This window comes from Chiloscyllium plagiosum, unplaced genomic scaffold (genome assembly GCF_037043375.1).
Source record: "Chiloscyllium plagiosum isolate Xiang-an unplaced genomic scaffold, Cpla_swu_hap1 HiC_scaffold_8, whole genome shotgun sequence".
Lineage (NCBI taxonomy): Eukaryota > Metazoa > Chordata > Chondrichthyes > Orectolobiformes > Hemiscylliidae > Chiloscyllium > Chiloscyllium plagiosum.
In genome coordinates, this window is record NW_028270146.1 from 101,009,495 (window position 1) to 101,037,421 (window position 27,927).

Below are 27,927 nucleotides of genomic sequence, written 5' to 3' on the forward strand. Positions count from 1 at the left end.
ACACGACTCCGTGTAACACACTGCTCAGTGCACACGACTCCGTGTAACACACTGCTCAGTGCACACGACTCCGTGTAACACACTGCTCAGTGCACACGACTCCCTGTGTAACACACTGATCAGTGCACACAGCTCGCTGTGTAACACACTGATCAGTGTGACAACACAATGTGTAACACATTGATCAGTGCACACGACTCCCTGCGTAACACATTGATCAGCACACACAACCCCTGAAGAGTTGTGCTCCATAATTGCTAATCCCCTAGCCAACATTGGCATCTATTCAACAATGTGGAATATTGCCCAGGCATATCCTGGACGCAAAAAGCAGAACAAATCCAAACCATCCAAATACCGCTCTGTCAGTACTCCCGATCATCAGTAAAGTGATGAAAGGGGTCATCAACAACACCTGCTCAGCAACAACCTGCTCAATGATGCCCAGTTTGGTGTCTATCAGGACATTCAGCTCCTGACCTCATTACGGCCTATTTTCAAACATGGACCAAAGAGCTGAATTCCTGAGGTAAGGTGAGAGTGATAGCCCTTGACATCAAGGTTCTCTAGTAAAACTGGAATCAATGGATATCAGGGGGAAAATTCTCCACTAGTTGAAGTCATACCTGGCACATAGGAGATGGTTATGGTTATTGGAAGTCAGGCATCTCAGCTTCAGGACATCTCTGCACGAGTCCCTCAGGGTGGTGTCCTATGCCTAACTATTTTCAGTTGCATCATCAATAACCTTCCCTCCATCGTAAAGTTACAAGTGAGTGTGTTTGCTAATGATTGCACAATGTTCAGCACCATTCCTGACAACTCAGATCCTGAAGCAGTCCATGTTCAAATACAACAAGATTTGGACAATATCCAGGCTTGGGCTGACAAGTGAAAAGTAACATTCACTCCACACAAATGCCAGACAATGACCATCTCCTAAAGTGACAATCTAACCACTGCCCCTTGATATTACTACATCCTGGGGCTTACCATTGACCAGAAACTGAACTGGACTTGCCACATAAATGGTGGATATAAGAGCAGGTCAGAGGTTAGGAAAACTGCGGTAAGTAACTCAGCTCCTGACTCCCCGAAGCCTGTCCAACATCTACAAAGCACAAGTCAGGAGTGTGATGGAATACTCCTCACCTCCCTGGATGAGTGCAGCCCCAACAACACTTAAGAACTTTGACATCATCCAGGACAAAAGCAGCCACTTGATTAGCACCAAATCTACAAACATCCACTTCCTTCACCACCTGATGTTCAGTAGCAGCAGTGTGTACTATCTATAAGATGCACTGCAGAAATTCACCAGTGATCCTTAGACAGCACTTTCCAAACCCAGGACTGCTTCTGTCTAGAAAGACAGACAGTAGACACATGGGAATACCACTACTTGCAAGATCCTGTCCAAGCCACTCACCATCCTGACTTGGAATTATACTGCCATTCCTTCAGTGATGCTGGGTCAAAGTCCTAGTACTCCACCTCCCTCCAAGAGCATTGTGGATCATGGACTGCAGCAGTTCAAGCAGGCAGCTCACCCCCACCTTCTCAAGGGGCAATTAGGGACAGGCATCAATACCTATGTCCCAAGAGTGAATAAGGAAAACCTGCTGATCATTTTGAGGCTGAACATTGACTTTCATTGTAGTGACAGTGAACAGATAAGTGAAAAACAGCTGGCTTCTTATCCCTTAATGCAATGTAACAATGTCCAATTTAATTGAAAGTGTGCCCAAAAATGAACATAGTTGGATAGAGATAGTGTGCAGGGTGTGGGGACAAAGGAGGAGAGTTGCTGAGGTTGGATTCTTCCAGCTCCCTTCCTCTCAACACAGTCTAGAATCACTTGGGTAAGAGACCAGAGATGTTTAAATCTATACAAACGCTCCCAGTAAGAGTGTATTCCCTCAGAAGAGATTAGGAGAGGAAACATAGATTGGATAAAATTTAACTTTGCAGCTGAGAAGTAAATGATTAAAATGAAGAGACGCCCAGAAATATGTGGCATAAGTTTATTATCAATAAAGGTAATGACAAGCATTTAATATTTTATTTAATGCGATGTAACAGGGTGCTTCATTTTGTTGGTGCTTTCTTTAGAAAAAGAACAAGATTTTTAAAACGTAGTTTGCACAATATAATACTGTGGTGCTTGAAATCACAATGGAGTGAATGATGAGGGGACAAGCAGCTTATAATACTAGGAGAGATCAAGATGTTGTGACTTATAGGTACTGCAGTAGAGCTCAAAATAAAAACATTTGCTGGCTTTTAACCCTGACCATCACTCTGTGGTTTGAGATCCGACAAGAGTTTTGGCAGGTCTGCGGTGTTTTTAAGAGCTGCCAACAGCTCGGAGCTACGTTAAAGTTCGAGAGGGTGATCGGAGGCCATCAGGTAGTGAGGGCAGCCCTGTCCCATCCCTCACAGATTGCACACTACATGGAATACGTCTGAACATGCCTAGTTCTAAACTATTGTTACTGTGTGTTACAGTGAAGACAGTGTCCCCAGCACTTTGCGTTAGCGGGTAAACAGCACAACATTGAACTTGGATCTTCCTGGAGTGTATGAAAGCCATCACTGGCCCCCAGCAGCATCACTCTTCTCATAGATGTAGCTCCCAACAACGCCGGTATTGACCCCTGTAAACACAGCAAGGAAACAGATGGCCATTGAGGAAGATGCACTGCCATACAGGATTAAACAGAAAGGCCATGCATTTTAACTTGAAATAGCCGTCTGCTCAGATCCCTCTAAGGTCTGACCTCTCCCTACCCTTTGTAATTGTCTCCAGCTTTTCAAAATCCTTTCCTCTTCTGTAACTCTAGCCCCTTGCTGATCATTGCCCCAACAGCCAGGGGCCCTGCAGAGATGCCAGGCTCTGAAATTCCTCTCCCTAATGCCAGTCACCATCAGACAGATAAGACTGACTGCTGAATCAATCTTCCAAAGCTACAACAAGTAGCATTTCAACTGAGAGGTGATTATACTGGATCCCATGGGTCACCAGATTCCAGTGAATGGGCAGTCAGTTCCACCTGCAGGTCACTGTATCTCAGTGAAGGGGTGGGGTGGGGTATCAGTTCCAAACATGGGCCACCAGATCCCAGCGAGAGGGGAATCAGTTGTACCCACAGACCACTGGATCCCAATGAGAAGGGGATCAATTTTACACCTGTGAACCTCTGGATCCCAGAGAGGGGCATCAGTTCTACCTACAGGCCACTGGACCCACTGAGAAGGGCCGGATCAGTTTACACCTATGGGCCACTGGATCCCAGTGAGAGGGGGATCAGTTCCACACATAAGCCAATGGATTCTAGACAGATGTGGATCAGTTTTAGTTATAATGAAGTCAGTAGGTCAAGATAAGCAGCAATTCCCCACTTGTGTGTTAATTCTGATAGTTGAGACCATTGTTACCTTTTGGTCCAAACAGGATTCCGTAGCAGGGCTTGTGGCAGTAGGGTTGTCCATCATGCTGTGCAGAGACAAACAGAAAAACTATTTCAGCACCTTACCACTGCACTCACATACCAACTGCTCACCTTAAACAGCCCCCTCAACGAAGATAAAATCCCCAGACTGTTTTGCAAGTGGCTTTTCCTGGGATCCCACTGTTTTGAAATGGGCCATGCTTCCTACATACCAACAGTGGCAGCACTTCACAAAGCCATGTCATTAGCTGTGACACACTCTGGGATGTCCTGGACCTGCTGAAAAGCACTTCAGGAACACAAATTGCTTTCCTCAACAAAAAAAAAATAAACTTTGGCAAAGGGACACGACTGGAGGATGAGTTGCAGTTGCCAGGCTCATCCTTTGGGTATGTTTTGGTGGACTCCATGTATTGGGATAAAGCATTAAGATTGTTGGTCACAGCAATCCCTGCCTTTAATCCACTGGGAGACCATGAAGGCACCAGGCACGTTGACTTGTTGGTGACGTTCACTTTCCTGTAACTGGGGAAAGGTCATTGGCTTGTGGGGACTGGGGCAAGCCCATGTTCCCATTATGCAGTGAGGCAGTTGTAAGCTTGCCCTTTGTTCACCAGTTAATTCAGCATATGTATACACTCCACCTGATGACCTTTCCCCTCTTAGCTGTTCTCGACCCTCTGCCAATTTCAATCAATTGGTTATCAGAGCTGGCTAAGTAGCTAGCACTGACCCTGGCACTGCCCAGGAACAGGTCATTCATCCAAAGGCAATGCTCTACCATTCCCTGCAGCACAATTAACTTATGCGCCTTCCCCTTAGCAGCAGCAATAAGATAGAGTTGGGGTTGGGGTTGGGGGGGGGGGGGGGGGGGGGGGTGGGGGGGTGGGGGGGAGGAGGAGGAGGAGGAATGGGCATTTGTCAAAGTCTGGATGACTCTTATGTCCCTTTTCTTGTTTGAGAAGTGGAGGGATATTCAAAGGACAAGAGGCATCTCACTCCATTAGAGAGACATGATTGGCTCAGTACAAATTGAAGATATACAAATGTTGTTTGGGGGTGGGGACAGGCCACCCCATTAACAACCACATCTGCTACAAATGACAGGCTACACATTTAAGACAACAGGGCCCTCTTGTGGTGCAGTGTCCCCCCCACTGGGCCAGGAGGCCTGGGTTCAAGTCTCAATTGCTCAGAGGTTTATAGTGACATCTCTGAACAAGTTAGCTAGAAAATATTTTAAAGAGAGGGATGAGACTGGATTAGATCTCAGAGGGTAGTGAATCTGTGGAATTCTTTACTGCAGAGGGCTGTCCAAGCCTGGTCATTAAAGCTGAGACGGACAGATTTTAATCAGTATGAGAAATCAAGAGTTATGGGAAAAAGGCAGGAAAGTGGAGTTGAGGATGATCAGTTCAGCTATGATCTCATTGAATGGTGGAGCAGACTTGACGGGCTGAATTGCCTACTCCTGCACTAATGTCTTATGGGGACTGAACCCACATTTTAATCTGCACAAGTTATCTAACCAAGACAGCCAAGTACCCCCATTTAAAAAAGTGTCCATTTAATATAAACCAGGATGACATCACTAACTGTGATGTTCTTCCGTACACAAACAGTAAGCTATTGAAACCCATTTCTCAGCCACACTGGGGGGTTAATAAGTCCTGACATTTTAAGAGTACCAGTCAGGAAATGGCTTGCAAGATGTTGACTGACCAGAAAACATCTGGATCACCCTGATCCCTCCTGGAGTCCTGGGATGATCTGCTATAAGTCCCAGCAGAGGTAACAGGTTTGACCACAACTTCTGAACAAACTGCTCCAAGATGGACTGAGCTGCAGTGGGAAACATTACTCATGCTGGCTCACCTTGCTGTCACTGTACTGCTGATATCTGTCCCACTGCCCTGCCATCTCTCAGCACCTGAACTTCAACACTCATCAGGTAATCCTACTGTGGAGGGCATCATGTACATTCTGCTTCATATCAGCTGTGAGGAAGTGATTTACATTTCTTGAGTCAAATCTTAACTAAAACACAAAAGGAAGCCTACAAAGGTTCAATGATGGGCAAAGATCTGGTAAATGGAGTACATTGTGGCAAAATATGAAACTCTCTATTTTGGCAGGAGGAATTTTAAAAAAAAGCACATTATCTAAATGGTGAGAGGTTGCAGAGGGATCTGGGTGTCCTAGTGCATGAATTGAGGAAGATTAGAGTGTAGGTACAGCAAGTAATTAGGAAAGCTAATAGAATGTTATATTTTGCTGTGAGGGGAATTGAATTTAAGGGTAAGGAGGTCATATTTCAGTTATACAGAGTACTGGTGAGACCAAATCTGGAGTACAGTGTACAGCACTGATCACCATACTTACAGAAGGATGTTACTGCATTGGAAGCAGTTCAGAGCAGACTATTGGACTAGTGGATTACCTTATAAGGAAAGGCTGGGCCTGTATCCTCTGGAATTTAGATGAGTCAGAGGTTACTGATTTGAAGGCCTGAGGGAACCTGACTGGGTGGATGTGGAACGGATGTTTTCTCTTATGGGAGAATCTAGAACTAAGGGTCATTGTTTAAAAATAAGGGACAACTATTTAAAATAGAGATGGGCAATTTTTTTTTGGTCTTAGAGTCTTTGAAACTCCCTTCCTTAAAAAGGAAGTGCTTGCAGAATCTTCAAATATTGTGAAAGTAGAGAGATAAATCTCTCCACTCTGCAGGCACCCTGCCTCTATTTCTGATGAAGGGCTTTTGCCTGAAACGTCTATGTTCCTGCTCCTCGGATGCAGCCTGACCTGTTGTGCTTTTCCAGCACCACTCTAATCTAGACTCTGGTTTCCAGCATCTGAATCCTTGTTTTTACCCAGGACATTGGTTAGGCCACTGTTGGAATATTGCGTGCAATTCTGGTCTACTTCTTATTGGAAAGATGTTGTGAAACTTGAAAGGGTTCAGAAAAAGTTTACAAGGATGTTGCCAGGGTTAGAGGATGAGCTATAGGAAGAGGCTGAACAGGCTGGGGCTGTTTTTCCTGGAGCGTCAGAGGGTGAGGGGTGACCTTATAGAGATTTACAAAATTATGAGGAGCATGGATAGGATAAATAGACAAAGTATTTTCCTTGGGGTCAGGGAGTCCAGAACTAGAGGGCATAGGGTGAAAGGGGAAAGATATAAAAGAGACCTACGGGGCAACTTTTTCACGCAGAGGGTGGTGCGTGTATGGAATGAGCTGCCAGAGGATGTGGTGGAAGCTGGTACAATTGCAACATTTAAGAGGCATTTGGATGGGTATATGAATAGGAAGGGTTTGGAGGTATATGGGCCGGGAGCTGGCAGGTGGGATGAAATTGGGTTGGGATATCTGGTCGGCATGGACGGGTTGGACCAAAGGGTCTGTTTCCATGCTGTACATCTCTATGACTATGACTCTATGTCAAAGGTCCAACAGCAAAACTACTGAGCAGCCTTGATTCAGTAGTTGGACTGTCATTTTAGAATCAGAAGGTTTATGGCCTATCCCTCAGATTCGAGCACAGAATCCAGACTGGAAATTGTGTGCAGTGCCAGGGGGTTGCTGCACATGGGGTGTTCCATCAGATTTCAGGCCCCATCTGCTGTCGGGATGGAGGTTAAAGACTTCCACAGCCTTAACTGGAAGAGCAGGACGTGTGTTCTCTCCAGCACTCTGGAGGACATAAAAGGAAGACTTGTATTTATGATTATTTTTCATGATTAGAATGGAAATCGAAGTACGTTAGGTTTAAATGCATCTGAATTGGCTTCTATCTCTGAGATATGTTTCAGTAGATTTGTAATCAAGTACGCCTCAAATTGCATCCTTAATATTCCCCAGTGTTGATATGCGATAGGTTTCCAGATATGGACCATGACAGATTGATTAAACACACGTCCACCATAACAAAGCTACAGTAGCAATATATCATTCTGTGTAACCCTGGCAGCAGGCAGAGAGTGAAGCCTTCGATTTGGAGATTGATTCAAGTAAGCAAGTGCTCGTTGTGGGCGGCACAGTGGCTAGCACCACTGCCTCACACGCCAGGGACCTGGGTTCGATTTCACCTCCAGGCAACTGGCTGTGGAGTTTGCACATTATCCCCATGTCTGTGTGGATTTCCTCTAGGTGCTCTGGTTTCCTCCCACAGTCCAAAGATGTATAGATTAGGTGGATTGGCCATGAGAAATTGCACCATAGTGTCCAGGGTTGCGTAGGTGAGGTGGTTTAGTAATGGGAAATACAAGGATAGGGTAGGATGCTGTTCGGAGGGTTGGGTGGGTGGAACGGATCGGCCGAATGGCTTGCTTTCACATTGTCAGGATTCGATGAGAGGTAGGTTTTAAAAGAGGAAAATGAAATGTAGTGGGGTACACGGCAATAACAACAAGCTGCATTTACATTGTGCCCTTAATGTGACAGAACATCTGACAGGAGCTTACAAAACAGTATGTTTCCAGTGGTAAACAGAGCTGGTAACAGCAAAACACTATGGAGATGATTGGAGAGAGCGCGGAGAGAGTGAGACAAAGAGGAATTGTTATTTTTAAATGCAGTAAGTTCAGATCAGGACCCTAAGCAATGAAAGGGTGATGAAAGCAGTGAAGTTTATAAAGGCAACTCGATAAATAATTGATGTGGAAACATTTGCAGGATTACAGGGAAAGAGCAGGGGAGAGGCACTCCAATGCTAATGATGGGCCCAAGAGCTACCCTGTAGTGAGACTGTTTGAGTCGACAATTTGGGTATTCCTTCTGTGAGTAAAATGTTGTTGACATTATTTTACTAACTCCTTGCTAAAGCAATCCTCACAATTGGGTCCTGAGCCCTAAGCTCATGGCTACAAAGAGACAGTTAATTTCAACCTCATTGCCACTCATGGTCCTGCAAGCTGATAGTGAGCAGTCTGGAATATGCCTTGTTGGCTGAAGGGGTCTTCCATCCCTTTTAGACTGTGGGAAATGCAGCAACTGATTGGTGCACAGCAATTTCCCACACAGTAATAATGACCATACTTTCTGTGATGTGACTGAGGGATAAATGTTGGCCCCAGGACTCCTGGGACACTACTTAGAATGAGTGACATAGCCCACTGCATCCTTCCCAGGGCAATTAGAGATGAGCAATAAATATTAGTGTAGCCAGCAATTACAAACAAACAGAGCATTTTTTTAGAATATAAAAATCGAAAGAACTGCAGATGCTGTAAATCAGAAACAAAAACAAATTGCTGGAAAAGCGCAGCAAGTCTGGCAGCATCTGTGAAGAGAAATCAATGTTAACTCTGATTTCTCTTCACAGTTTATTTTAATAGTTTGGTCTGGCATTGGCATGCAACTTTTATAAATTGTAATGTCTTTCCGCTTGCTTTTTCAGCGATCGTCAGTGACTGCAGATCATGGGGAGATAGTGATTTAGTGTATCATTGCTGGACTGTTCCCGCAGATTCTGGGGACCTGGGTTTGAATTAGACAATGGCAGATGGTAGACTTGGACCTTTATTTTTAAAAAAATCTGAAGAGTTTAATGATGATCATGGATCTGTTGTTAACTGTGGGAGAAAAGACACATCTGGTTCACTAATGTCCTTAGGGAGGGAATCTGGTAACCATAGCTGCAGACCCACAGTAACATGGTTAACTTTCAACTACCCTCTATACAATTTGGGATGGGCAATAAATGCTGATCGAGCACTGACACCTTCATCCCGTGAGTGAATGAAAATCATATGAAATACTGAAAGTATCTTTGGAAAACCTGGATTTCGATAAAGTAATGTCCTGGCTGATATGGCCACACTTATGGTCAGGAAGAACTATGTGACAGGGAGAAAAATTGGAGACTTTATTGACATTGACTGATGGTGTCATCATAGAATGATTCAGAGATATTCATAGAATCATCATGGGTGATACGATGCCACAGTGGTTAGCACTGCTGTCTCACACTGCCAGGGTCCCTGGTTCAATTCCACCTTTGGGTGACTATGTGGAGTTTGCACATTCTCTCAGTATTTTTGTGGGTTTCCTCCAGGTTCCTCTCTGTCTAAAGATGTGCAGATTACGTGGACTGGCCATGCTAAATTATCTCAATGCCCACAGGTGTGCAGGCTAGCCATGGGAACTGCACGGTTATAGGGTGGGGGTGCTCTTTGGAGGGTAGGTGTGGACTCAATGGGCTGAATGGCCAGCTTCCACACTGTAGGGATTGTGTGTGTTACAAGAGGGCAAACCTTCAAGTTTCCAACACTCCCCATCCCTTGCCTTGGTTCACTCCAAGCATTTTGCTGCATCACCCTTGGCTAAACTTTTCACTCCCACTCCAGAGTTCAAGGTCAAACTTGTGAGAACTTGCAAAGTGAGTGTAATATGATGGAAATCAGAGTCAGGTGGGCATCTGGGTGAGTTGGTATCTCTGTTCACAAAGGCAGATGGGGCTTAATTATGTGTGCTGAACCCCTTTGCATTCAGAAAACTCCTTTATCATTACAAGATATGCCAAGGAGAGTGAGCAGCCCATTGACGGCAGCTAATAGATGGTGGGGAATAGAGGTGGGAATTTGTTAGTATAACAGTTCAATGGTTTACCGCCTTGTGGACATTGTGTTGCAGCTGTACAAGACACTGATAGGAATTTGGAATCTCTATACAATTCAGGGGTCGCCCTGAATTAAATTGGAAAGGCTGAAAAATGGTTTACAAGGTGTTACCGAGACTGGAAGGTTTGAGTTACAAGGAGTGACTTTTTACCCTGGAGCGTAGGAGACTGAGGGGTAACCTTATAGAGGTTCATAAAATCACAAGGGAAACAGATAAAGTTAATAGCCAAGGTCTTTTTCCAAGGGTAGAGGAGTCCAAAATTAAAGGGTATAGGTTTAAGGTGAGAGGGGAAACATTTAAAAAGGGACCCGGGGAAACTTTTTCACATAGAGGTTGGTGTGTGTATGGAATGAGCTGCCAGAGGAAGTGGTGGAGTGGTTTCAACTGTAAGACATTTGGACAGGTACATGGGTAGGAAGAGTTTAGAGGGATATAGGCCAAATGCAGGCAAATGGGACTAGTTCAATTTAGGAAACCTGATCGGCATGAGGGCCAAAAAGCTTGTTCCTGTGTTGTATGACTATGGCATTTTACAAATTTAAATTGTTTAAATTGCTGGAGAATCTGTCAAGTCAGCCAGTGACTGTGAGAAGAGAGACAAAGTTAACATATCGAGCCCAGGATCACTCCTCTTCAGTTTCATTCTGAAGGAGAGACATACCAGATTCCAAACATTAACTCTGTTTTCCTCTCTCTCTGCACACATGCTGCCAGACCTGCTGAGTTTCCGCAGTGCATTCTGTTTCTCAAAATCATCATATGTCCAGAGCCACAGTCTCTGTTAATAATCTCTGATATTCCTCTCTGTCACAGATCTCCCTGACTGTATTATGTGGTGATATCAGCCCAGGCATCATTTAGTCAAAACCCAGGTTTTCCAAAGATACTTTCTGCTTTTATTTCAGATCTCCAACATCCATGGTTTTTTTTTAATTTAAATGAAAGTATTTGCCTTTGGTGCCAGTCTGACCCACTTCTCCAAATACCCTTTTTAATATTGCGCAAATGTTCTACCGGATTATAAAACTAGGCCGGAACCGTCTGCAGCTGCACATTAAAAGACAGAAGGTTCATTTCCCACAGCACATCTGCACTCCAGCAGCCAGAGCCATTTTCCCATAAGTTGAACATCTAATACAGATTCTCTTAAATGAAGTGGATTCCATTATGAGAGCACCAACACACAATTGCTTGAAAGCTTTCTCTGCAGCCTTAATGTACCTCTGACAGTGATGAGGAGTATCAGAAAATTCTGGAGCCTTGCTTTTACAGAAAGGATCGTTTTAAAGTTCAATGCTATTTTGGCTAACTCACTGATCTGGTTACAAAACTCAAATACTCGGTCAAAGCAAGAGTTTTAAAAAAAGAAAGAAGGGTTCGGAGGCATTACCACCTCTAAGGCCTTAGGCTTAGGAGGTAAAAGACGGGGCAATTGTGGAGTGAAAGGAGAGAGGCAAAGGGGTCTTGCCAGAACAGGTAAGCATGGCAGTTACCTTCCCCAAAGGACATTAATGAACCATAAGTTGGTTATTTCCCACAAATCAGCAACAGTTTCAGTCATTAGACTGAATTCAAGTCCCACCATCTGCTGTGACAGGATTCAAAGCCAGGTCCCCAGAACATTACTGGGTCTCTGGATTAATAGTCTAGTGAAAATACCACTAGGCCATCGCCTCCCCTTACTGGTTTTTAAGTACTTTGTGATGGACTGAGACCATGAAATGCACTGCAAAAATGCAGTTTCTGTCTTTATATTGTCACAAGCTATTGAAAAGGGTTGTAGCCCTCACTTGGATCCTGTCTTGGGGTGTGCAATGTTTTCTATGGAAGTGCTCTGCCTCATTCTGATACAATGGGCCTTCATGGTTTACTTATTATAATAAAGCTAAAGGGGTTCCATCCCAATGTAAAAGCCCAAACGTGATAAAAAGGACAAAGTTCTGACAAGATTTGCTGCCTTTGTTCCTGTGGCCTTTCAAGGAGTGTGGGCATCACTGGTAAGGCTAGCATTTCCTATCCTTCCCTCATTGCCTTGAGCCAAGGGCCTCGCTAGGCTATTGCAAGGGATGGTTGAGAGTCAGCCATGGAGCTGAGAATCTGGAGTCACACGCACGCCAGTCTAGGTAAAGATGGCACTAACGGACATTAGTGAACCAGATGGGCTTTTTCAAACAATTGACAATGGATTCATGGTCATCATTAGACACTTAATTCCAGATTTTCTTTTTAATGAATTTAAATTCCACCATCTGCCATGATGCAATTTGAATACAGGTCCCCAAAACATTACATGGTCTCTGGATTAAAAGTCTAGCAATAATATCACTAGGTCATTGCTTTCTTGGAGTAAGGATGGCAGATTTCTTTCCCTAAAGGGTATTTGTGAGCAACAACTGATGGCAGTCTTATGGAGCCAATGTGTTTTTTTAATGTCCCCCTCACCTCTGCGTGGCCTCCGGGGTTCAGGGTCTTGTTGCATCGCACACATCGGAGACAAGGACGGTGCCAGTCCTTGCCCAGTGACGTCACCTTCTCAGCTGTGTTAGAAACGGGGAGAGAGAGAGAGAGAGAGAGAGAGAGACAGACAACACTGTTTGAAACACATCCCTCCAATTTCATCCACAATCTCAATCAGAGCACAATGTTTTACAGAAAAACAAAATGACAGGCATTCACACATTTGGAATGGGGGAAGGGTGTGGCATGAGGACCTCCACCTCTCTGTCTGCTCGGAGCTACAGCCCTACAAACAGTGACCTCCATACTATTGCTTAAATGTCTCCCTCACCCGCAGCAAGAGTGTCCAAGCAGCGTGCCTGCTTTCCCGAACATTAATATCTATTGATTACTCACCAAAGTAGACCTTCTTACCACACCTCGGGCACATGTTGGGCTCCCCGGCAAAGGTGGTCATGCTTGATGCTGAGAAAGATCACAAGAAGCCCATTACGGGGTTTGAAAACATGCCCAAACATTAATGCATGCTATAAGCTTCAAACAACTTACGTTAGCCTCGTGCCCAGCAAATGACCAAGCTGGACAGTGCTGAAAAGTACAAGAGATCAGCTCAGGAGTGAGACCGTTTGGGCCTCCATCACCCGATATGATCACCTACTTCATCTCTGCTTGCCTGTCCAAACCCATGCGGACAGGAGGAGAATGTGCAAACAGACAGTTGTCCAAGCCTGGAATCAAACCCAGGTCCCTGGCACTGTGAGGCAGCAGTGATAACCATTGTTAGTCCACAGAATATAGTTTCAGAGACGACTAGGTCGACTGAGCAGCTTTATTTATAACCAATGAAATTTACAGGCAGGTGATGTATCAGTCTATGTCCTCGTAGGCTATCCCTCAATTTGGCAAACTACTAGCCAGTATAAAAGCACCTAGTCCCTATCCCCCAAATGTAAAGATCCAGATCGCACTCATCCCTGAAAATCCATTCCAAATCTGTTTGCTCAGCCTGAGTACCAAATCCACGAGACAGGAATTCTCAGATCAGGGGATATGACAGGCTGCTACTCATCTTCATGTGACACTTAGCACCTTCAGAGAGGCAAAACCTGGAACTGGTCGGAACAGGAATGGGGAGCAGCAGTCTAGCTGAGAAAGGCCACTCGGCCTTCGGTGTCTGTGCTAACCTTCCTGGCAAGTAATCCAGCCTCTTCCTCCTCCCAACACAGAAACTAGGAGCAGGAGTAGGAGTAGGCCATTCAGCCCTTTGAGCCTGCTCCCTCATTCAATACAATCCTCCATCTCATGCTTTACCATATTCATGCTTTATCCTCATGCCACTTGATCCCTTTAAAATCTAAAATAACTACCTTTCTTGAACGTATTCAGTGACTTGACCTCCACAGTCTTCTGTGATAGAGAATTCCAAAGTGATGATATTTTTCCTCATCTCAATCCTAAATAGTCTATCTCTTGGTTCTTGACTCCCCAAGCAGGGAAAATCATCCCTGTATCTAGTCTGATCATCCCGGTTAGAATTCTCTACATTTCAATCAGATCCCCCTCTAATCCTTCTCATCTGTAATGAATACATGCCCAGTTAAACTAAACTCCCACATCCCTGCACCTCTTTTTTTGATACTCTGGAAAATGTTGAAGCAGTCACAGCACAGGAGGTGGCCATCAAAATAAAACAGCCCCTCCCCGTTCTCCCTCACGCCCTCGCTCCAGATCCATATCCCCCGGAGGGTACAGGAATTCGGGGCGGACCCTGATGCCTTTTAAATGGATTGATGGTTTCAGCCTCGACGTCCCCTTTCAGGCAGTGAAACCTAGCTCTCTCTGTGGGATGGGATGGGGTCAATTCCATCCAATGACGCGGTTTACACTTCCTGCAGCCACAGAAAGCAGCCCCTCCCACTCCGGTCATAGACTCTTCCATCCTCTGCTATCCGGCAGAAGTTACCAAAGTTTGAAAACATATACCAATATATTGAAGAATAGCTTCTTCCCCATACTTATCAGACTCACATTAGAGTTGATCTTTCTCTGCACCTCTTTGTAGCTATAACACTATACTCTGCATTCTGTTCTATTACCCTGATGTACTTATGCAAGGTCTGATTTGTCTGGCTAGCACGCGAAACAATACTTTTCACTGTATCTCAGTGCATGAGACAATACTAAACCGAATCAAATCTAATTAATTCAACTTCTCTCTAACCCTTCTTCTAATCACTTCAAATCTGCAATCCATTCAAACACACACGTTAAGACTGGCAGATTTCCTTCCCTAAAGCACGTTAGCAAAACCATTTTCACAACAATTGAGGAACAGCTGATGTTTCCATCTCAAGCTGCAGTAGGATTTGAGGTAAGTTGGACTGGGCATAGTGTGTCTAGATTTCTTATTCAATAACATAACCGCTGTACACCTCCATCTGCCTATAATCACTGATTCCCTGTCACGAACCACAATGTTCTCCTGCGTGATAAATGTTTCATCACCATCCTGGGTTTCTATAGCAACTGATGGATTCTGAACATAAAGCCAATTGTGAAAACAAAGGGATGTCTTGCTGCACGGGGATAACGAGGCAGCCCAGAGGATTGCTATGCCCTCGAGTATGTAACTGGACTTTGCAGCATTCATTATTCACAATGGAGTCACTGGAACGAAAACATGGGCGACTGGTCGGGTTACACAAGGAGCCAACAATAAAGGAGGACAGGCACAAACACTGGAAACACTCAGCGAGTTGCTGAATGAAAACAGAAAGACAGAGAGAGAGCAAGAGAGAGAGGTAGAGAGAGCACACATGCGCGCACGAGAGGGGAAGATGCATGAGAGAAGGAGCACATGAGGGGGGAGTGAATACGCAAGAGGGGAAAGAGCATGAGAGCGCGAGCATGCAAGAGCGAGAGAGAGAAAGAGAGCATGCATGAGAGAAAGACAGTGCGAACGATGAGAGAGAGAGAAGAACACAAGAGGGAGATAGGGAGCGAGAGAGCACGAGAGAGATAGTGATCGTGAGACTGACAGCAAGTGACAGGGAGAGCATGCAAGAGACAGAGTGCATGCTCTCCCTTGCACTCATGCGAGGGAGAGCATGAGTGCAAGAGAGAAGTTAAGCAAAAGTGCGAGAGAAAGAGGACGAGAGAGAGAGAGAGAGAGTGCGAGAGAGAGCGCACACGAGAAAGAGAGATGGGTTGATGGAGAGATAGACTCAAGCCTTTATTAGCCTTGTTCCTGCTGTGAGGCAGAAACCACTGACTACTGATCCAAACTCAACAGAGAAGAACTGATAGTTTAAAATTACAAACACAAATATCTCTAAGAGGCTACATTCAGAACATCCCAAAGTGCTCTGCAACTGTAGTACTACTTGTGGAGCACAATCACCATTGCAATGTCAGAAATGTGGCAATCAATTTAGGCACAATAAGCTCCCAAAAAAGGTGTGACATGATAACAATCAAATAGTCTTACATTGATTGAGATAGAGATATTAGTACACGATTTTGGATTAGTGGTGCTGGAAGAGCACAGCAGTTCAGGCAGCATCTGAGGAGCAGTAAAATCGACGTTTTGGGCAAAAGCCCTTCATCAGGAATAAAGGCAGAGCCTGAAGGGTGGAGAGATAAGCTAGAGGAGGGTGAGGGTGGGGGTGGGGGTGGGGGTGGGGAGAAAGTAGCATAGAGTATTTTACCTATATTGGTACAGGAACCTAGAGATCTTAAACAATGCCACAGGGTCTGCCTAAGAGGGCTCCCAGCGTCACTTTCTATCAGGAAGAACAATCCTTCGACAGTGCAGCACCCCCTCGGGCTGAGCTGGGAGCGCTGGGCCGCACCCCCTCAGGCTGAGCCGGGCACGCCGGGCCCAGAGGCCTCGACCCTCTTACCTTTACTGGGGCCCTTGGGAGGGGCTGTAGTTTTTGGAGCCACTGCCTTGGGAGCCTGATTCTCAGGGGCCATGCTTGGGGGTGGATTATTGGAGGCCGGCGGGGGCTGGTCGTAGACGTAGGAGCCGAATCCTCCGATGTTCACACCTGACAACAAGAGGTAGGAGCAAAAGTGTGAGGCAGCGGGTGTGAAATCACATCAAAACAAAGTACAGAAACAGGCTATTTGGACTCTTGGGACTGCTCTCCTATTTAACATGGTCATTGCTGATACTAGAACACAATTCCTTGTTCTCACTTTTCATCCCTGTATCCACATCAGCTGAGTGAACCTTCTCTGGACTACCTCCAACGCCAGTATATCTTTCCTTGGACAAGGGGCCCAAAGCTTTTCACTGTATTCCAGCTGAGGTCTAACTAGTGCCTTGTTCATTTTTAGCCAAACCTCTATACTTTTATACTCTATTCCAAGACCAACACTCCATTTGGCTTTCCTATTACCCATTGAACTTGGATACTAGCTTTCTGTGGTTCATGCATGGGGACCCCATATCCCTCTGTTCTGTAGCTTTTTCCAAAGAAATAATATTCAGCTCCTCTGTTTTTCCTGCCAAGGTGCAAACTCACATTTTCCTCACTAAACCTATCTATCTTTCTGCAGACTATAACTTGACACATTCCCTTAATTCATCCAAATCATTAATGTGTTGTAAATAATTGTGGCGCAGCACTGTTCCCTGTGGCACTTCACTAGTTACATTAGTTCCATCCTGAAGATGCCCCCTTTTATCCCAACTCTCTTTTATTCTAGGAGTTAACCAATCCTCTCTCCATGCCAATATATTACCTCCAAAACCATGAACTTTTGTAGGCCAATGTGTTTTGCCTTGTGAAATATCTTCTGATAATCTAAATATATTATATCCACTGCTTTCTCCCTTATCTATCCTGTTTTTTACCTCCTTAAAAAAAATTCTAATAAATTTACCAGGCATGCTTTTCCCATCATGAAACCATGCTGACTGCTTGAATGTATTATGCATTTCTAAATCCTCTGCTCTTACATTCTTTCTAATAGACTCTAACATTTTCCCAATATCAGTTAAAGCAAACTGGCCTATAGTTACCTTTTCTACCCCCTTCACTTGTTAAATAAAGATATTACTTTGATAGCTTTCTGTTCTTTTGGGACTTTTTCAGAATCTCAAGAATCTTGGAAGAGACATCCACCATCTCTGTCGCTATGTCTTTGAATATCCCGATGCATTCCATCAGGTTCAAGACACTTCTCTTAGTGTTATGCAGTGTTTAGTGCTTTTTGTCTCTTGGTAAGCTCTACTTGGCTTTCAGGAGAATGCATTCACTCTTACCTTTAGGGCCGAACAGTGTGGCATAGCAAGGTTTATGGCAGTATGGTTTATCATCATGCTGTGGAATAGGAAGAGAGGCTCAGTTAGTACAAACTAAATAAGACTTGTTCGCAATGTAGTAGACTCCAAAACAAAAAGAGAACCTTGATGTAAATGTGAGAAGTTTCAGGAATTAAGCGTTCATCCTAACAACCCACAGCTAACCAACAGTGCATTGACACCATTCACTGTTGGAGTATTGCATTGATCACATCACCTGTTACACATCCCAATGACAGTGCGACTCCACCCCATCAGAAATTCCTCCACAGTGAACAGCAACTTCAAAAGTTTGCAAGTAGTCTCAAGTTTGTAAACACTTCGCCATAAATTTTTTTCTGTCCCTTTCCTTTTTCCAACTATTTCTTGAATCTTAAACACTTAATAGTAAGGTCGTGGTTATTTGTGTTTTTTTTAAAATCAAAAAATTCTTTTCATTGCTCCTTAGGTCCTAGGGAATGTGGCTGAACAAAATGACCTCTGGGTTCAGGTTCATAGTCCCTCAAAAGGTAGAACTATGGGTAGAAGGCATTTGATACACTTGCCTTTATTGGGCAGCGTATTGAGGATAGGATTTGGGAGGTTATGTTGCAACTGTACAGGACATTGGTTAGGCCACTTTTGGAATATCACATTCAATTCTGGTCTCCCTGAGACAGGAAAGATCTTGTTAAACTTGAAAGGGGTCATAAAACATTTATAGGATGTTTCCAGGGTTGGAGCATTTGAGGAGAAAGTGAGGTCTGCAGATGCTGGAGATCAAAGTTGAAACTTTATTGCTGGAACAGCACAGCAGGTCAGGCAGCATCCAGGGAACAGGAGATTCGACGTTTCGGGCACAGGCCCTTCTTCAGGAATGAGCAGAGAGTGTTCAGCAGAAGATAAAAGGTAGGGAGGAGGGACTTGGAGGAGGGGCGTTGGAAATGTGATAGGTGGAAAGAGGTCAAGGTGAGGGTGATAGGTCGGAGTAGGATGGAGGCGGAGAGGTCAAGAAGAAGACTGCAGGTCAGGAAGGCGGTGCCGGGCTGGAGGGATTCGGCTGAGACAAGGTGGGGGGAGGGGGGATGAAGAAACTGGTGAAGTCCAAGTTCATCCCCTGTGGTTGGAGGGTTCCCAGTCGGAAGATAAGACGCTCCTCCTCCGACCGTCGCGTTGTTGTGGTTTGGCGGTGGATGAGTCCAATGACCTGCATATCCTCGGTGGAGTGGGAGGGGGAGTTGAAATGCTGTGCTACAGGGTGGTTGGGTTGGTTCGTCCGGGTGGCCCAGAGGTGCTCTCTGAATCGCTCCGCAAGTAGGCGGCCTGTCTCCCCAATATAGAGGAGGCCACACCGGCTGCAGCGGATGCAGTAGATGATGTGGGTGGAGGTGCAGGTGAATCTGTGGCGGATATGGAAGTTTCCTTTGGGGCCTTGGAGAGAAGTGAGGGGGGAGGTGTGGGCGCAAGTGTTGCACCTCCTGCGGTTGCAAGGGAAGGTGCCGGGAGTGGAGGTTGGGTCGGTGGGGGGTGTGGATCTGACAAGGGAGTCGCGGAGGGAGTGGTCTCTACGGAAAGCTGATAGGGGAGGGGAGGGAAATATATCCTTGGTGCTGGGGTCTGTTTGGAGGTGGCGGAAGTGACGGCGGATGATGCGCTGTACATGGAGATTGGTGGGGTGGTAGGTGAGGACCAGTGGGGTTCTGTCCTGGTGGCGGTTGGAGGGGCGGGGCTCAAGGGCGGAGGAGCGGGAAGTGGAGGAGATGCGGTGGAGGGCACCGTCGACCACGTCGGGGGGGAAATTGCGGTCCTTGAAGAAGGAGGCCATCTGTGTTGTTCGTATTTTGAACTGGTCCTCCTGGGAGCAGATGCGGCGGAGACGAAGGAATTGGGAGAATGGGATGGTGTTTTTACAGGGGGCAGGATGGGAGGAGCATTTGAGCTTATTGGGAGAGGCTGATTAGGCTGGGGCTTATTTCCCTGGAGCATTGGAGGCTGAGGGGTCACCTTACAAAAGGTTTATCGAGTCATGAAGGGCATGGATAAGGTAAATAGCCAAGATCCTTCCTCGAGGGCAGGGCAGTCCAAATATAGAGGGTTTAGGTTTGAAATGAGAGGGAAAAAGATTTAAAAAGGACCCGCGGGGCAAATTTTGCATGCAGAGGGTGATGCATGTATGGAATAAGCTGCTAGAGGTGGAGGTGGAGACTGGTACAATTACAACATTTAAGATGCACCTGGACAGCTATATGAAAAGGAAAGATTTAGAGGAATTTGGCCAAATACTGGCAAATGGGACTAGAATAATTTAGGATATCTGGTTGACATAGACGAGTTGGACTGATGGGTCTGTTTCTGAGCTGTACATCTCCATGACTCTCGTTACCTTTTCAAAGTTACTATCGGTTGCCAGCAATTTGAGGTTCCAGATCACAAGTGGATGCACACAAAAGAAAGTTATTTGTGTTTCTTTAAAATCAAAAAATTCTTCTCATTGCTCCTTAGGTTGGTTTGCCAATTACCTTAAAATTGTGCCCTCAGGTTATCAAACCTCCTGCCAGTGGACACGACTTCCTCTTGTTTGGTCTGTTTCAAGGGGCCTCCAATGTTTATGGGCTCCATCGAATCTGACATGATCATTTGTCACTCCAAGGAAAACATTTCTGGCTCCAGTCTAACTGCCACCCCCTCATGCTCACACTGACTTATACTATTTCACTGGCTGCAAAAACGCTTTGAGGCATCTGAAGGCCGAGGGAAGTGCAGTGCAAAGGCAAATCTTTTCTATTCCACCTCTCATTCTTGATGCCATTCTAGCAAAAACATTGCTGAAAAGGAGACGTGGAGTCAAAGCTTTTCATCAGGACCCAAATGCAAGAAAACCAAATCCAAAAATGAAAGAATCAACGATGTGTCATTGGACTTCGGTTGGCATGGAGACGACTAACAGTCAAGCTAATGGATTGAATTCAAACCAGGCAAGTGCACTCTATTTGGTCAGGATACTACCATGGTGCTCTAGCCGAGATCGGCTATCCCCAAAACGCTCTCTTCTCATGCTGTATATATTCGGCTCACTACTACCTCTCAGCACCAGAGACCTGGGTTCGATTCCAGCCTCAGGCGACTGTCTGTGTGGAGTTTTCACATTCTCCTACCATCTGCACGGGTTTCCTCCAGGTGCCCCGGTTTCCTCCCACAATTCAAAGACGTGCAGGTTCGATGAATTGGTCAGGCAAAATTGCCCATAGTGTTCAGGGATGTGAAAGTTAGGTGCATTTGACAGAGGTAAATATAGAGTAATAGAATAGGAGAATGGGTCTGGATGGGTTACTCATCAAGAGGGTTGCTGTGGACTTGTTGGGCCAAATGGCCTGGTTCCACACTGTAGGGATTCTATGATTCTATGATATTGAGAAATCCTTTCTAAATGTGGCTTTCTTGTTTTTGGATCCTGATGAGGGCACGATAAAAAGTTTCAACTTCATGTCACCTTTTAGAAATTTTTATGTTCTGGTAAACCTCTCAACATCTTTCCTAACGTGTAGTTACCTTGAACAATCCCTCTGTGACCTAAACAGTGATTTATGAAGGATTAACCAACTTCCTTGCTTTTGTACTTTTCTGCTTCCATGAATAGAGCCAAGAGAGTCCCGGATGGTTTCTAACAGGATGCAGCAGACCCATCTGCTTCTCTACAAACTGTAATCTTGAAACAACAGTTGGTGGGATTAAAGTATAAACTACATTCCACCATATGCTGTGTTAATATGTGGCGCAACTCACTTAAAACAGACAGAGTAAGACCCGTGCCTGTGAAATTGCCAAGGATTATCATACAACTGTGTTGAACATCGATTTATCACCAAATTAGTGGCATGGACATTTGTAAAATATTTAGTCCCTTTAATCATCTTATTAGCTGTAGCTGCCAATACTATCCCTTTCACCCAATGGATTACTTGTGGCTTTTTTTGTTTTAATTCATTCATAGGATGTGGGCACCATTGGCTAGACTGGCAATGTTTTTGCCATCACTAACTGCTAGGAGCCATGGTCATCATCAAACTCTTAATTCCAACTTCGAAAAAAGTTGAATTTAAATCAGGCATGAGAGGATTTGAACCAAGATCCCCAGATTACAGCCTGCGCCCAAAGATTAATACCACGAGGCCATCACCTCTCCAGATACTACTGCTGTGCTGGAAAGTTTAAGAATGCCATATCATAAAGTCATACAGCACGGAAACAGACCCTTCGGTCCAACCAGTCCATAACAACAATAATGCCAAAATAAATTAGTCCTACCTGCCTGCTCCTGGCCCATATCCCTCCAAACCTTTCCTATTCATTAACTTATCCAAATGTCTTTTCGAGTTTGTAACTGTACCTGTGTTCACTGCTTCTCCTGGAAGTTCATTCCACCTATAAACCACTCTGTCTAAAGAAGGTGCTCCTCAAGTATTTTTTTTAGAAATCTTTCTCCTCTCACCTTAAAAATGTGTGCCCTGGTCTTGAAATCCCCCACACTAGGAAAAAGACACCTGCCATTCACATTATCTATGCCCCTCATGATTTTATAAACTTCTCTAAGGTCACCTCTCAACCTCCTAAGCTCCAGTGAAAAACATTCCAGCCTATCCCAGTCTCTTCCTATAACTCAAACTATCCTGATAAATCTCTTCTGAACCCTCTCCAGTTTAATAGTATTCCTCCTCTAACAGGGTGACCAGAATTGGACACAGCACTCCAGAAGAAGTTTCACCAATGTCCTGTACAAACTCAACAAAACATCCCAACTCCTATGCTCAAAGGTCTGAGCAATGAAGGGAAGTGCACTAAATGCAAACTTCAAAGAATGATGTACCTGAACCCCGAGGTCTCCCTGTTCTACTTTTAATTGTATAAGTACGGTGGCACGGTGGTTCGCACTGCTGCTTCACAGCGCCACAAACCCGGGTTCAATTCCCGCCTCAGGTGGCTGTGTGGAGTTTGCACATTCTCCCTGTGTCTGCGTGGGTTTCCTCCGGGTGCTCTGGTTTCCTCCCACAGTCCAAAAATGTGCGGGTTAGGTGAATTGGCCACGCTAAATTGCCCGTAGTGTTAGGGGCAGGGGTGAATATAGGGGAAGGGTCTGGGTGGGTTGCGCTTCGGCGGGTCGGTGCGGACTTGTTGGGCCGAAGGGCCTGTTTCCACTCTAAGTAAATCTAATCTAAAAAAAAGTCTTCTCCTTTTGTTTGACCAAAATGCAATACCTTGCATTTATCCAAATTCAACTCATTTTGTTTTAGCCTTTGTACAAAACCTTGGGTAGAGCTCAGATCCCTCATGGAGGGGTTTGGTCCCTTCACCTGGCACATGATGGCCCTTTACTTGGGGAGAGCTCTAATTGTATTGGAAGTAGTTCAGAGGTTTGATTCAGGAGATGAGGGTTTGTCTAATGAAGAGAGAAATTCAGCAGTTTAGGACTATACTGTCTGGAGTTTCGAAGACGAGGTATGCAAAATGCCAAAGGGGATTGACAAAGTAGATATGGAGAGATTTCTTCATCGATTTCATGGATTTCAGTGAGTCCCTCTCTCACTGCACACCCCAGGACATCTCCTCTGCACAGAAGCTCTTCCTCTACAAAGATTTCTTCATGAGTCAATCCAGAACAAGAGGTCATCATTTTAGCATAACATTTGGCAGATTTAAAACCGAGATGATGAGAAACTACTTCTCTCGAAGAGTTGTGAATCTGTGGAATTCAATTCTCTAGAGTGTGGTGGATGCTGGTACAATAAATAAATTTGAGGAGGAGATAGACAGACGTTTAATTAGTAATGGGTTTAAGGGTTACGGGGAGCGGGCAGGAAAATGGAGTTGAGGCCAAGATAAGATCAGCCATGACTGCGTTAAATGGCAGAATGGGCTCGATGAGCTGAACGGCCTATTCCTGCCCCTGATTCTTATCTTCTGGTAATATCGAAAATAAAGGGGTGTAGAAGAGGATCACATGACTAATTGCTACTTTAAAGCATTCTCAAGAAACTTCACACCATCCAGGGCAATGCAACCCATTTGATTGGCACCCCATTCACAAACATCCATTCCCTCCACCACCGATGCTCAGTAGCAGCAATGTGTATAAATTACACTGCAGTAACTCACCAAGTTCATGGGGATAAAGCAGGAAAGTGGAGTTAGGGATTATCAGATCAACCATGATCTCATCAAAAGGCACAGCAAACTGAATAGGCTGAATGGCCTAATTCTGCTCCTAAGTCTAATGGTTTTATGATCTTTCCCTGCTGCTCACCTACAGTTAAACAGATTAGTCCCTGTCAGAAATGCTGCAAGGCAGGCCCGGAAAATGCTAAAACTAATGTAATGGTTAAAATTGAAAACAGATGCCTTCCGTTACTGACTACTTCAAATAGCTTGCTCTCCAAGCAGCTTCTGTTCCTGAAATCCTGGGGATTCACTCCATTTATCATTGGTGCGGTGAGATAGCTGGGTAACATGACAAGCAAGGAGCTGCCAGTGGACTGGCGAAGTTCAGCTGAGAGAAGGAGGTGACAGCTCTCGATACAATCAATCACTCAGTGTGGCCGTCAGACCGTGTTCGGAGACACAGATCCGAAGCTCCCATGTGTTGACAGGACCATCAGCTGCTGAACTGCTGAGGGGAGCTCCAATACAGATAGGGTCATTGGAGGGGGCCACTTTAACTCAGAACGACGTAGAACAACCACTCAGATAGTGTGAAGGTCCTTTACCGGGCAGGACTGACAAGGGAGAGTAAAAAGAAAGTGAACAGTCAGAGAGAAAGCTTAGAATGAGGCTTTTGAAAATAGCCAAGTGGCTTCCTAATGAAACATATCGGCAACACTGTCACAAATGCACAGAGCATCTAGGTACAGGAGCGAAGGATGCAGATTAGTTGATGATTGTTAGACTGAATGGCAGAGTAAGCTCAAAAGAGACAGGGGCTATTCCACTTGACAGGTGAAAGTGACGGCTACAGATGCTGGAGATCAGTGGCGCTGGAGAGTTGATGTTTCGGGCATAAGCCCTACATCAGGAATAAGTGCCGAAGGGCTTATGCCCGAAACATTACCTCTCCTGCTCCTTGGATGCTGCCTGACCAGCTGTCATTTTCCGGCGCCACACTTTTCGACCCTAATCCACTTGACATCTTACAGACTGCTCTTTTGGTTCATCTGCTAGGTACCATCACTTACAGTCCCCTCAAACCTCCTGCCACCACCCATTCAGCATATCCTCCTGTACCATCCGCCCCCTGTTTACCCATTAGCTTTTTCACTATCTGTCTCATTGAGTCCTTCTTTTTACTGGAATACATTTTTGCTGAGCATTGTGAAACATCTGTTTAAAATCCTAACATTGCTCATCCACTGACTTTCTCCTTCATCTACTTTCCCAGCCCAGTTTAAACAACTCTTTCTTAGTCCTACTGTAATTGTCTTTATTTAATTTGAGGATACTGGTTTGAGACCCACTTGACTGTCCCTTGAACCAAATTTGAAATTCTACCATGTTGTGATCACTATCTCCTAGAAGATCCTTAATTACGAGATCACTTGTTAATCCTACCTCATCATACACATTACTAGATGTGAAATAATCTTTTCCTGGGTAGGTTACTGCAATGTACTGCTCTAAGAAACAATCCATGATGCACTCAACAAATTGTCTTTCCTGTTACCCTTACCCATCTGATTGGTCCAGTCAATATGCAGATTCAAATCACCCATGACAATTGCAGTACCTCCATTATTTCCCAATTTATACTTTATTCTGCAATGATGACTTCACTCATGACTTCTTTCCCCTGCTATTCCTTATTTCCACCCAAACTGTTTCCACATCACGATCGATATCACCTCGATCAATACTCATCACTGCACTAATACCATTCTTTATTATCAAATCTACCCCACTTCCGCTTTGTTTATTCTTCTGGAATGTTGAATAGCTTGGAGTATTGAGCTCCCCGTCTTGGTCATCCTGCAGCCATGTCTCTGTAATCGCTATCAAATCATTTTAATTTATTCCTATTTGAGCTGTGAACTCATCTACCTTGTTACAAATGGTGTGTACATTCAGATAAAAAATCCTTAAACTTGGACTTTTGTACTATTATTACTCTCCCTGGTTCTAATTTTTATTAGACTTTACTATTTTCTACCAGTTCCTGTAACACTGATTATTGCTCACCTCTTCACTACCCTATACCGGTGTTCTCTCATTTCTGTTTGATTTTTTTGAACCCTTGCCCCCACTAATTAGGTTCATTAAAGCCTTGTCTACAAAGCCAGTTCCATACAGCATGGAAACAGACTCTTCGGCCCAACTCGTCCATGCCAACCAGGTAACCTAAACTGAACTAATGGCATGTGCCTGCACTGGCCCTCTAAACTTTAACTGCACCCACCTCTACCACTTCCTCTGGAGCTCGTTCCACATGTGCACCACCCTCTGTGTGGAAAAAGTTGCACCTCAGGTCCTTTTTAAATCTTTCTCCTCTCAACTTAAGTCCTCCAGTTATGGACTTCCCCAACGTTAGAGGAAAGACCATACCTATTCATCCCATCTATGCCCCTCATGATTTTATAAGCCATCCCAATGGAACAGCAGTCTCTTTCCCCAGTATTGGTGCTAGTGGCCCTTGAATCAGAGCCCACTTCCCCCAAACCAATCTTTTAAGCCTTGCATTTACCTCTAATCTTATTTGCTCTATGCCAATTTTCAGAGATTACTTCCATGCTTCCGCTTTTTAATTTATCCCAGAGCTGCTTGTAATTCCACAACGGAACCTCTTTTCCAGTTCTACTTCTGTCTCTGGTACTTCCAATGGACCAAGGTAAGTCCACCTTCCTCTCACTGCAGTCCAGGAGAGATGGCCTGAACTTGGGCAAAATGGCCTTCAGAACTCTCTTCCTTCACTGCTGTTAAGGCAACAGATTTCCTTCCCTTGCTAAAGGAGTGGATTTTTATGACAATGGACTATAACATCATGAGTCATCATTACTAACACAAGCTTTCAATTCTTGAACTTCTCAGTTGAATTTAAAATCTCGCTGGATTTAGCCAGAGCCTCTGAATTAGTCGTTCAGTAAAACAGCCTCCCTTTATCCATTCAGAAGACGATAGTTGTTTCTATCTCAAAGGAGAAAGTGAGGTCTGCAGATGCTGGAAATCAAAGTTGAAACTTTATTGCTGGAACAGCACAGCAGGTCAGGCAGCATCCAGGGAACAGGAGATTCGACGTTTCGGGCACAGGCCCTTCTTCCTGAAGAAGGGCCTGTGCCCGAAACGTCGAATCTCCTGTTCCCTGGATGCTGCCTGACCTGCTGTGCTGTTCCAGCAATAAAGTTTCAACTCTATCTCAAAGCACACCTACCATGTTAAATTCTCTCTCTCAGGCCATGACTCAGCTCTTTAATTTCTCCAGCTCCCTTTAAACAATTCAATGTTTCAGGGAGCTTGTGGCAAGGTTGGTGTCGCCTTGCATTTGTTTCAAAGTTTTACTGAAGCATGTTGTTTACTGGGAAGGAGAAAGAGGCCTGTAATTGGGTGGAGGCCCACCAGAAGATTCTGCCAGAGACTCCTAATTGGTCTAGACGTGGCGCCCGTTGCAGTGAATATATGAGCCCTATGCTTATTGCAGTAACTTGAACACATGCCCTCATGCTCTTTCATTAAAAATAAAAAGGACAAGAGAAGGCCATACAGCCCATGTAGCCTAATCTAATATTCAATATGTCATAAAGTCATACAACAGGGAAACAGACCCTTCAGCCCAACTGTCTATGGTGATCAAGTTTATAACCTAGACTAGTCCCACTTGCCTGCATTTGGCCCATATCCCTGTAAACCTTTTCTATCCATATGCCTATTCAAATGTCTTTTAAATTTTGCGACTTGCACTTACCATGTCCTCTGGCAGGTCATTCCACATACGAACCACCCTCTGCATGAAAAGGTTGTCCCTCAAGTGGCTCTTTAATCTTTCTCCTCTCACCGTAAACCTCTGCCCCTCTAGTTTTGAACTCACCTACCCTAGGTCTGTTTTCATGCTATATGACTTATGGAATGAAAG

At 44.8% G+C, this 27,927-nt stretch overlaps 1 protein-coding gene across 1 annotated transcript in view; it reads right to left on the reverse strand.

The window, feature by feature from the left end:
- Positions 1–2,010: 2,010 nt before the first annotated feature.
- Positions 2,011–27,927, reverse strand: part of LOC122553880 (cysteine-rich protein 2-like) — a 55,417-nt gene continuing 29,500 nt past the window's right edge. The window contains exons 3-8 of the mRNA XM_043698337.2: positions 17,805–17,862; positions 16,435–16,581; positions 12,929–12,997; positions 12,518–12,612; positions 3,439–3,496; positions 2,011–2,657 (exon numbers count right to left, since the gene is read on the reverse strand). Of these exons, the coding sequence (XP_043554272.2) occupies positions 2,593–2,657; positions 3,439–3,496; positions 12,518–12,612; positions 12,929–12,997; positions 16,435–16,581; positions 17,805–17,862 (492 nt within the window). The 3' untranslated portion in view covers positions 2,011–2,592. The remainder of the gene's footprint in view (positions 2,658–3,438; positions 3,497–12,517; positions 12,613–12,928; positions 12,998–16,434; positions 16,582–17,804; positions 17,863–27,927) is intronic.